The 12,343-nt window shown below is 42.5% G+C and overlaps 1 protein-coding gene across 11 annotated transcripts in view; it reads right to left on the reverse strand.

Annotated features, from left to right (window-relative positions):
- KALRN (kalirin RhoGEF kinase) overlaps positions 1-12,343 on the reverse strand; it is an 805,383-nt gene that overhangs the window by 58,648 nt on the left and 734,392 nt on the right. For all 11 annotated transcript variants that reach the window (XM_050916883.1, XM_050916882.1, XM_050916885.1 and 8 more), the window contains 3 exons: positions 4,674-4,740; positions 3,297-3,400; positions 863-932 (listed from right to left, as the gene is read on the reverse strand). In XM_050916883.1, the coding sequence (XP_050772840.1) occupies positions 863-932; positions 3,297-3,400; positions 4,674-4,740 (241 nt within the window). The remainder of the gene's footprint in view (positions 1-862; positions 933-3,296; positions 3,401-4,673; positions 4,741-12,343) is intronic.

Raw genomic sequence — 12,343 nt, forward strand, 5'->3', positions numbered from 1 at the left:
TGGCCCCAACCAGAGCCCTCACTCCCTCCCACACCCCAACTCCAGTTTTATGAGCATTCATGGCCCGCCTTAATTTCTATTCCCAGATGAGGCCCTCAGGCCAAAAAGGTTGCCCATCCCTGTTTTAAACATTATGGCAACCAATAATAAATTGTAAATTCAATGATGAAAACTATTCTTAAAACACATGATCTTCAGAGAACACTGCATGCCATGTGCCAATGTTATTTCAGTCTTGCACGATACAAAGTTTTCCTTGCAGGAAAAAATGCAATGTCGATAACCAAATGAGAAATATTCCTGAAAAGGGTGGTTTTGCTCTCTGCACTTCAGCCAAAAAAAATGATACATCAAGATGTGCTAAGTTTTAGTCCATCCCATTTTGTGCTTTTAAAAAACTAGAGACTCCTAGCCAGGAAATAAGCAAATTGCTTTCAAATCTTAATGTCACATATACATGTTCAGATTGTTGGTGCCAAGATACAAGACCCAAGGTGATGCATCTCTTTTATTGGACCAGCTTCTGATGGTGGAAGGGACAAGCTTCCAAGCTTCACAGAGCTCTTCCCCTCAGTCTGGAGAAAGCAAGCAGAGTATCTGAGCTATATACATGCTTAGTCCCTCCAATCCAAGTAGCAAATTGGGAGAGGGGGGAGGGGCACACACTGTCTCTGGTTTTATGATTTAGGGATACCCAGCCATTCAGTAGCTGAGGAAACAAAAACATCAGCCTTATTCTAGATCTGGATTAAAAATGTTAATACATGAGCATAGCAAATCAATATGGTCAAACTGAATTTAGAAGGAAGAGACTTTTTCTGAGAAAAAGTGTTAGTGAAAATCAGAACGTAGAAACACTCACATGTTTGATAAAAAGCTGCGCTAAACGGTCATGTTCCTGGAGACATTTTTCCAGTTCAGCCAGGAAAAAGCTGAAAGTAAAGAGAAGATGAGCAATTCAAAATAGTTTCCCCTTCCTACCCCCATCGCACCTTCCCCCCCCCCCACATATTATCCAATCACAGCTAGAGAATTCCACAATAACCGAAGAGGGGAAAACTTGGCTTTTTCCTTTAGGTGCAACATGCAGCCATGAAAACGTTGTTGGGATGGTGTGGTGATGGTGGGGGAGGAAGACAGAAATTTAAGGGAAATCAGTTCTTGGATTCTGAAGTGTTCACTTTTACTCTGTTCTGTGGTTTTCATTAGAGCTGGTTGCAAAATGCCAAGAGACATTCTGCAGAAGTTTGGAGTTAATTTAATGCCACCCCCAAATCCATTTATCAAAAAAAACTTCTGAAAATTGAAATAATAAAAATGTTCAGTTGGGTAAGACCCATGAAAAGAGTTTTGACCACACTGAAAACTTCTGTAGAAACCTTCATTTTATCTAAGACTATTTTTAGTCACTAAACATTTTGACTACAAACTTTTGACCAGCTGTAGTTAGTTATCAGTGTGTAAGTATAATACAAACCAATATTTACATTGACCCACACCTTTGGAAACTTCTAGCTTGAAACTCTAAGGAATTTTATTTAGATGCCTAAAAATGAGCTTTGTTTAGGTGCTTTATGTTTCTAGAGACCTTTATATAGTTTTAAACAGCCTTCAAAAGGAGGTAGAACCTCCTTTCCCAGCAGCTCTCTTATGTTGAGCAATTTCCAGATTGAAAGTGTTCATGGCTTGTAAGTGCAGATGCCTGGCATGGGGAGAATCATTGTCTGGAGTAAACAGGTCCTGGCAAGGTCCAGGGCCTGCAAAGGAAGATTCACTTCAGAGAGCCGTGCATGAAACGAAACATTTTGATGAGGTACCCCGTAAGTCTTAGAGGTTCAAGTTCCAACTAATAGTGTTTTTAAAAAGCAAAAAAGCTCAGGAGTTTGATCATCAACCCTCCCTTTCGCTGCCCTCAGCTAGAGGAGAATCACCACCACTAGATATTGTGTAAGTGGTTAAACAGCAAAGGCAGCAGCACGAAGAGAAGGCCTAAAACAATGCAGTCCTGGCCTGTGACTAGGGTCCCTAGGGTCTATAAAGATATTGACAGTAGCAACAGTAGAACTGGTGAGTAGCAAGGACACTGCACAAAAACTCAGCCAGATGGAGGTCTATAGCCAAAGAAACCTATAACCATTTATACTTTGATTTTACTTGAGTTTATCTATACTTTCTCCAATGCTACAGAAAGAGTGTAGGTGTTAAAAGATGCAGATAGAGTCAATGCTATCTTGTGCCAGTCTCACAGGTCAGGGATATGCATTTTAAGAATTCCATTACAAAAAAAAAAGTCAATAGAACTATAGATAAGAACTCACTAACACAAATCTATGTCCATTTGCTTCTATATGGGAGTTTCATTAATACAGAAGAAGATCTAGAAGAAATCTGACCTTATTTAGAAAGTCTGGATAACACTTGAGGAATAAATGTCTGAATTCAATATTCTAATCAGGCACCTTGCAATGTGTAATTAAGATAGTTTCTTTTAGGCAAGCTCTGGAGCAGCAAGCTGTAGCTACTGAAATGTTTATGAATGCCAGGGTTGAAATGCACTTCAGAGTCAATGAAACTATTGTTCTCGTATGACTAAAAAAAGGCAGTGGCAATAGTGCGTTCGAAGTTAAAATCAAGATGTTGCTGACATTGTTACTTTGTAAATAAATGCTTATTTCAAGTCCCAGAAGTAGGTTCTCTTAGGCAGGTTTCTGGGGCTAGTGTCCAGCAACGTACCACCACCCTGAGGAATTCCAAAACTTGTGTTTGACCCAGCTTCTACATTTGACTAGAAAACATGGACTAATGCAGCTTTTCACCTATTGAGGTGCTTTTCTCTCTTCAAGTACGTGCACCATTCCTTCCACATCCATATCCAGTTTAGCCTGTTTCTACCATTCCAATCTGAATCTTGTGTTATTGGGACATGTCACATGAGCTTATTTTCAGAGGTATTGAGCACTCACAAATCCAAGTATCAAAAAACTCTAAATTAAGTCCAGTCAGATTCTTGGAGTGAAAATTGAACTCACTTTTATTTTACAGATCTAGCATCCAATGACACCAAAAGTGTCAACTTCAGGAATCTCAAGCATCAAGATTAAGACCACATTTTAGACCTTTCGGAGGGTACCTCTGAAAATCATGCCATTTTTATTTAGAGCCCAAAGCTTGCAAGTTTGGACATCAATGACTTGCACAAAGTCCATTCAAAGTAAATTTGATAGTAGAGCCAGGTTTCCAATGCGCTCTCCTTTGCTGAGGTACACTTGTCAAAGATACTTAAAAGTCCAACTTACTCCTTGTGCCAGTCATAAATCTGGTGGATATTGCCAAATACAATCTTGTCTTTCCCTTTCATATCTTCAGTAACCCCTTTTTCTTCTATTCTCTTCATGAAGCCCTGTAGCATGAAAGAGCAGTGATTAACTACCCAGCTGAAGAACAATAAGAAGTATGTGTTTGTTTTTCAGGACAAGCACAAGTTACATGCCATAACTGATAGAATCGCTTTGGAAGAAAACTAGGTACTTAAAATACGTGTTATGCTGTTTAAAACCAGACACCCATCTTATATTTTAAAATTACACACTTTGCTTGAAAGCCAAAGCTATAAAGGGATTTAATCTGCAGCTTCTCAAAAGGTTTGTACAAACCTATTGTACTGTCACTAAAGCGACAAGTACAATTAAAAGTTATAAAAAAGTTACATAAGTGGTTTGTCCAAAATTCTTGGATTCCCTGATCAGTGCAAGAAGCCAACTCTGCACAGATTTTTTTCCCCTTTCAATGCAGTGTACTTCTTGGGTGCACAAAACTATGCAGTAAATTTAGAGTCACAAATAGGATTTCTCACTTCTTCTGCGCATTCCATTTGAGTCTCTGTAGCATTACAAATGTCAGTTTACATTTGCTTCACACTTCACTCTGAGTAAGAGAACACATGAGTTCTAAAAGCTTGGAAGCCTTTGAAAGCCACCACTAAATTGTTTGGAAGCACTCACTGAACTAATGAGTTTGCAAAAAGCAAAAAAGATTTCTCAAGAAGTCACTTGTTTTCAGTGCCTTTGTTTTTTGATCCTCACCTTGGAGCAACCAGTGTTGCGTGCATTGAATACCTCTGGCATCAGTATCTAGGTATCAATAGGGCACTCAAAAATTTAAGCATCCAAAATTAATGGACGCTCTTGAAAGTGTGGGACAAATAACTTTGGTATAATTCCTTTCATCCCAAAGTGTGTTACAAACAAAAAACTCAGCTACTACATATGGGCCTGAAACGAAGATTGGATCAAGATACCAATTTTTAGAGGTGTTCAAATCTGGAATTTTGGTTTGGGCCCTTTTCTAAATAAAGTTAGTGCCATTATTAATCAGTTCCAATTTCAGGTAGGATCTCTGTCTAATAGCAACAGGAGAATACAAGAAGTGCAAGAAGAAAAAAATTATTCTCCATCATCTGGAAGACTATACTACAGCTGAAAGGATCTCATATCACAACCCAAGAGAAACAAGTCAGCCAAGATAAGCCTTTACACACGTAGATTTTAAATTTAGTATTTGAAAACATTTCCTTTAGGCACTTTTTAGCACAGTATCCAGTTAGGACGACATCCTTTTGCCAATTTGAGCAATTACAGCCAGAGTTTAACTATATTAAATGGACTTGAACTCACCTCTACCACAATTCCCAAGTCTTTGACATAGTCTTTCTCAGTCTGCACCAGCTCATTTAAGACAAACCTAGATAAAAAATAACCATTTTTCAATACAAGTTACCACCTCTCCATCACATACATACACACATGCACAGTTTCTACCAACAAAGACTACATCCTTATTCCAGTTCACATGACCTAGTTCTCCCTCAACTCAGCTTCATGCATAGGTTCTGGAACAAATTTTTATAGTGGGGATGCCAAAAGCCATTGAACCAAACTGTAAACCCTGTATATAATGGAAAGTACTCGAAACCAGAGGGTGCTGCTACACCCTCAGCACCTCTAGTTCCAGCACCTATGGCTTCATGGCTCAGTAGTTAGTCTTATGAAAGCTTAACCCTGTCAGTTCAGAACATTCTTCATCTGTGCCAGAGGTGGCTGAAATCCTTTTCACCAGGGTTTTGTTTTGTTTTTTTTTTAAATCCTGGGATAGAGACAATCAGTTGGTCTGATTACACAGGAAAAAAAACCCAGTTATTTATTCTAAACTGTCATTCAAGAGGAGGTTGCACACATGTATTCTACTTAGGTGACTAAAACGGTACCCAGAGGAGGGGGCTCAGAGTCTATTTAGATAGAGAAACCAATATAGCTTTCCTAAAATTAGCATAAGATCTTGAAGCAGTTGTAACTGCATAGTTCTGACTGAGTGATGGTGTGCACAAAGGACCACATAGCAGTCCTACAAATGTCCAGTACAGGGACATCCTTTGGAAAACTCGCTGAAGTAGCTTGAGCTCTGTAGAGTGGGCAGACATTGCAGAGCAGCGTTCACCACCTCTTTTGCATTTGTAATATAGGAAGCAGTAATCCACTTGCGGATTATATGTGCTGCAGCAGCGTGACTTCTCATCCTGTCATCTTAAGAAATAAAAAGAACAAGGCAATAGCTTTAAGTGTTTGGTCCTGTCTAGATAGGACACCAATATTCACCTTACATCCAGAGTTTGCAGATGTTCTTCATTGAATGCAGCTTCACACAAAAAATTGCTAAGTATATTGTCTTGTTTAAATGAAATGTCAATACTACAGATAAAGAGTTTTGGATGTGGCCTCAAAAGCTTAAAAAAGCTAGCACATAAGGAGGCCCTACTATTTTTCTGACCAATATAATGGCCATTTGGAAGGATGTCTGACAGATGGGCCAAGAACAGGTGGCCAAAACTCAAATGGAGAACCCATCAAAACAGTCAACGCAATGTTGGAGGGCCTTAAGAGGTACTGTATCTTTAACAGGAGGAAAAAGCCAAACAATCCCTTAAAAATTATCTAGAAATCATAGGGCTGGGAGGCAAAGAGGTCACCTGGATAGGGGGATGATAGCTGCTAAGTCAAACTTCAGATTGCTTAGCAAAAGACCTGAGGATTTGAGGTGCAACAGGTACTCTAGAATGTCCTGAATCTTAGCCTCTGTGATTGTATTTCATGGAGATTGGACTATATAGAAAAAATACTTCCATTTAGTCACATCAGTGGGTCTAGTGAATTGCTTCCTATGATGTAATATTTCTTGAACAGCCACTTCAGTTTTTTCACTTGACCTAATCACTCAATATCCAAGTTGTGAAGTGCAGATTGCTGGGATTTGGGTGCAACATCTGTCCATGTTGCTGGGATAGCAGATCCATGAATGGAGGTAGAGTTGAGAGGCTGTGAAGATTAGAGAACTAGCATGGTCTTGACCAACCTGGCATGATAAGAATCATCTTGGCATGACCCTTTTTCTATTTGAGTATATTCTCAGGGAAGAGTATGTGTGGTGTGGGGATGGGGAAGGGGGCGGGGAGAGAAGAGATGCATACCTGAAATCCAGTCCATCTAAGAAGAAAAAGGTATTGTATAGGGAGATTGAACTGAGGTCCACTTGAGAACAAAATTGACACCATTTCTAGCTGTCCTTTGTTGTGAAAAAGAGGACTGTTGAACACCCAGATTTGGAAAATGGCCCTGAAAACATTGTTCAAGGGAATCACTTGTGATTCCGGAAGAATCTCCTGCTGAGGTGATAAGCAGCCAAATCTGGGAGCCAGGTCAGTGAGTGGCAATGGGAGTATTGCCTTTCCTAATGCAAAACATCCATAAACTTCCTGAAAAAGCTGATCAGATAGTGCTACTCCTTGACAGTTTAGGTAGTACACTGCAGTTATGTTGTCATGCAGTATCCAGAATGACAAGCCCTTGATGTAAGGAAGAAACGTGTGGCAAGCCCTATGAATTGCCCAGAGGGCAAGGACAGTGATATGAAAAGTCACTTCATGTTCCATCCATAAAACATGGGTTTGCAGCCACTCTAGATATGCATCTCAACCTATCAGAAAGAGATTAATGACCTCCTTGAATGGAAGGGGGAGAAAAAAAAATTGTACCCCTCCCCCCATACACACACTTGAGTCATCCACCACCCCAGGGAACACAGGAGTGTGACAGGTTGGATCATAGAAACCCTCTTGGGAGCTGCCACCTGATGTGCCAAGACTACTTCTACCCCTGCTTTCCCTGCCCGCACAGGACTCCAGCACCCTGTCTTGCTGAGCCAGACACACCCATCTGCTCCAACAAAGACCCAGGGTCTGAATTACTTGCCCCAAAGCTGCAGATTTACCTGAAAGCAGCTAACAGAAGCATTCCTGTCTTTAACACTCAGATGCCCAACTCCCAATGGGGTCTAAACTCAAATCTCTTTTACCCTGTATAAAGCTTACACAGGGTAAAGTCATAAATTGTTCGCCCTCCACAACACTGATAGAGAGATATGCACAGCTGTTTGCCCCCCAGGTATTAACACATACTCTGAATTAACTAATAAGTAAAAAGTGATTTTATGAAATACACAAAGGAGGATTTAAGTGGCTCCAAATAGTAACAAACAGAACAAAGTCAGTCACCAAGCAAAATAAAGTATAATGCGCAAATCTATATGTCTAGTCAAACTGAATACGGATAAGATCCTCACCAGTTCCAGAATGCTCCCTTTTACAGGCTAATCCCCTTTTAGCCTGGGTCCAGCAATCACTCACACCCCTTGCAGTCACTGTCCTTTGTTCCAGTTTCTTTCAGGTATCCTGGGGGAGGGGTCTCGGAGGGGTTTAAATAGACTCTCTCCCGTGGGTGGAGACCCCCTCCTCACTCCTATGCAAAGTCCAGCTCCAAGAGGGAGCTTAAGAGTCACTTGGGCAAATCTCATGTCCATGCATGACTCAGTTTTTACAGGTAGCATCCATTGTTTACAGGCTATTTTGAACATCCTTAAGCAGACTTATGTGGATTGGAGCATTTCAAGATCCACTGTCCTTTAAGTGTTTCTTGATTAGGCACTTAATTTCAACATTCCTTTCTCCAGGAACTGAACAAATGCTCTACTAAGGTTATTTAGAAATTAAGCCAGTACACAGCCAATATTCATAGCTTCAAACACAAAAGTGATACATCATACAAATAGGATTAATACATTCAATAGAGATGTGCTACATGTGCCATGTGGCATAAAACACACTCCAAGCACACCTCCACAAAACATGTTCCAAGCACAATTCCACAAAGACCCAATGGGAGGTACTGTTACAAGGAGCACCAGAGGTACTTGGATCAACTTGTCTAAAGGTGTCTGCTCAGTTGATAGACTAGCTTTAGCCAAGTTTGAAGGGAGCACACATGCAGCTGGCATATGTTGGGTCACATAAGTACATAAGGCTCAGAGGTCTCAGGTGTACCTGGGCTGTGTGGTGGGGTGTGATCTGAGGGACAGGTAGAGGTGGCGAATGGCCTGAAATTGTAGTGAGGGAGGAATGCCATCAAGCTTGTAGAATCAAGTCATCTCCACACAGAAAATATGGACCTAATTTGGATTTGCCTTTAAGCAGCATGAAGCCCAGACAAATCAGAGAAATGGAGTATGACTTGAACATGGCAGAGAGCCTGCTGTTAGATGGTGCAGGGCAAATCCAAATTGTCCAAATATGGGAAGATGTGAATCCCCCCTTCCTCAAACAGATCACCACCCCCAGGAATGACAAAAGGCCAAAGGGAAGTACTATGTATCAACAGAGTTGATCTGCTAATGCAAATCTCTAGAACCTCCATGTGACAATGCTACCATGTCACAGGCAGTAGGCAACCTGGAGATAAAGGGCAACAAACCAGTCTGTCCTAGACAGCAATGAGTGAATCACACTAGAGAGACCAATCAGAATCTTATGTGCTTGATGAAATTTCCACAAGTTAAAGGATCCAGTATGGAGCAGAGATCCACTTTGGACTTCAGGGATCAGAAAATGAGTAAAACCCCTTTCCCTGATGTGGATGGGGAACTACTACTTTAGCCCAGAAAGAAAACAGAATCTGAACTTCTTCAGAGCACTGACTCATGAGAATGGTCCCTGAAAAGAGACAGGGTAGGAAGGGTGATGAGACTGGGATATTCTATCAAGTTCCTGTTCAGTCATCTATTGTTATAGCTTCCCAAGCATTGAGGAAGTGGGACAATCTGTCCCCACATGGAGGGAGGGGAAATCATAGGAAGATTGGCAATTACAGTATTGCTGTCCTCAAGGACAAAGTCAAATAGGCTGCTACTCCCAAGAATGACTGGTTGGAGGGTAGTCTCTTCTGTGATGTGCACTTCTGTTTTGAAAACTCATTCTAACTTGATGGGTACTGCCTATAAACACTGGTGCTGATACTGCTGTTGATGTGATCTGTATTGCCACCTCTTGGGTGCTTGGGCATAGACCCCTAAAGGAGCCAAAGGGTACCCAGTGAATGTGTCCTTAAATGAATGTAAAGTCTCACCAGTCTTCTCTGAAAAGAAAAGCAAAAAAAAAAAAAAAAAAAAAAAAAAATCAAAAATGTGAGATTCTCTATAGTTTGCTGAGTGTCTGGGGCTATGTTTGAGTTATGCAACCACAGGGCCCCTTACTGAATCAGGGAGGCAAACTAGTGACAGAATGTGGAAGAAGCTAATGTACTCAATGCTTTTTTTGCCTCTGTCTTCACAAACAAGGTCAGTTCCCAGACTGATGCACTGGGCAGCACAGCATGAGGAAGAGGTGACCAGCCTTCTGCGGAGAAAGAAGTGGTTCGGGACTATTTAGAAAACTGGACAAGCACAAATCCATGAGGCCGGATGTGCTGCATCTGAGGGTGCTAAAGGAGTTGGTGGATGTGACTGCAGAGCCATTGGCCATTCTCTTTGAAAAGTCATGGCGATCGGGGGAGGTCCCAGATGACTGGAAAAAGGCTAATGTAACGCCCATCTTTAGAAAAAAGGGAAGGAGGAGGATCCAGGGAACTACAGGCCAGTCAGCCTGACCTCAATCCCTGGAAAAATTATGGAGCAGGTCCTCAAGGAATCAATTCTGAAGCACTTAGAGGAGAGGAAAGTGATTAGGAACAGTCAGCATGGATTCACCAAGGGCAAGTCATGCCTGACTAACCCAACTGCCTTCCATGAGGAGATAACTGGGTCTGTGGATGAGAGGAAAGCAGTGGATGTGTTATTTCCTGACTTTAGCAAAGCTTTTGATACAGTCTCCCACAGTATTCTTGCCGGCAAGTTAAAGTAGTATTGGCTGGATGGACTATAAGGTGGATAGAAAACTGGCTAGATCGTCAGGCTCAACATGCAGTGATCAATGGCTCCATGTCTAGTTGGCAGCTAGTTTCAAGCGGAGTGCCCCAAGGGTCGGTCCTGGGGCTGGTTTTGTTCAATAGCTTTATTAATTATCTGGAAGAGGGTGTGGGCTGCACTCTCAGCAAGTTGGCAGATGACACTAAAGTGGTAGATACGCTGCAGGGTAGGGATAGGATACAGAGGGACCTAGACAAATTAGAGCATTGGGCCAAAAGAAACCCGATAAGGTTCAACAAGGACAAGTGCAGAGTCCACATTTAGGATGGAAGAATCCCATTCACTGTTACAGACTAGGGACCAAATGGCTAGGCAGCAGTTCTGCAGAAAAGGACCTAGGGGTTATAGTGGACAAGAAACTGGATATGAGTCAACCATGTGTCCTTGTTGCCAAGGCGGCTAATGGCATTTTGGGGTGTATAAGTAGGGGCATAGCCAGCAGACCGAGGGATGTGATCATTCCCCTCTATTCGACATTGGTGAGGCCTCATCAGAGAGTACTGCGTCCAGTTTTGGGCCCCACACTACAAGAAGGATGTGGAAAAATTGGAAAGAGTCCAGCAGAAGGCAATAAAAATGATTAGGGGGTTGGAGCACATGACTTATGAGGGAGGCTGAGGGAACTGGGATTGTTTAGTTTGCAGAAGAGAAGAATGAGGAAAGGGGAGGGATTTGATAGCTGCTTTCAACTACCTGAAAGGGGGTTCCAAAGAAGATGGATCTAGACAGTTTTCAGTGGTACTTGATGACAGAACAAGGAGTAATGGTTTCAAGTTGCAGTGGGGGAGGTTTAGGTTGGATATTAGGAAAAACTTTTTCACTAGGAGGGTGGTGAAGCGCTGGAAAGTTACCTAGGAAGGTCACGGAATCTCCTTCCTTAGAGGTGTTTAAGGTCAGGCTTGATAAAGCCCTGGCTGGGATGATTTAGTTGGGAATTGGTCCCGCTTTGAGCAGGGGGTTGGACTAGATGACCTTCAGAGGTCCCTTCCAACCCTGATATTCTATGATTCAAGGGCTTTCCTCACTGCTATTGCAGAGGCCATTATCCTAAAAGAAGTGTCCACTGCATCAAATACAAACTGGAGGGATGTTTTGCCTGTGATGCAGCCTTCAAGTAATGCCCTGAACTCCTCCTATGCATCCTCCAGAAGGAGGTCAGTAAACCCAGACATCACATCCCTGTTTACAAAGCTGTATTTCACTAACAGCATCTGCTGGTTTGCTATGTACATCTGGAGAGAGGATGTGGAATACATTTTTCTCCCAAACAATTTGGCCCCTTTTCACTGGGGGTTGATTTAAGTCTTCCTGGACACGATCTCTCATTGGCAGTTGTAACCACCAAGGAATTTGGAGCAGGAAGAGAAGAAAAAGCATGCAAAGTCTTGCAACAGGACACGATAACGTTTGTCTGTGAGCTCAGCTGTGAGAGCTTAAAGCTGGCATGTGCCATAAAGTTTTTGCTAGCTCTAGAAGAGTGTCGTTAATCAAGAGGGCTCCCCTCCTGGGGCAGACAACTGGAGAATGAATACAAAGCTTGTGAGTGTCTCTCTTGTACAAGCTCAACTTCTATGCTTAAAACTGCCACCATTCTCCTCAGTGGGTCTTGAGAGCCTAAAGTCCTCAGAGACCAGAGGAGTATGGCATCATCAGGTTTTCAGGTGAGAAACATAGGTGCAGACTCCAGGGATGAAGCATACACAGGAAAAAAGAGCTAGTGAGTGCTTAGCACTCACTGGCAGCCCCACAGATCAGCACCTCCCTTCCCCTGCACTTCTGGCCCACCAGCAGTCTCCTGCCCACCACCGATCAGCATCTGCCCCTCCCTCCCCATGCCTCACACACTGTTCAGTGGCATGTAGGAGGTGCTGGCAGGAGGGAGGGAGAAAGGAGGAAGAGGCAGGGTGAGGTGGGGCTGGGAGGGGCATGGTGGAATGGGAGCAGGGCCTGAAGCAGAGTGGTGATCAACCACCCCCCAGGAACAGAGGAAGCTGGCACC

Source organism: Gopherus flavomarginatus, chromosome 10 (assembly GCF_025201925.1).
Source record: "Gopherus flavomarginatus isolate rGopFla2 chromosome 10, rGopFla2.mat.asm, whole genome shotgun sequence".
Taxonomy (NCBI): Eukaryota; Metazoa; Chordata; order Testudines; family Testudinidae; genus Gopherus; species Gopherus flavomarginatus.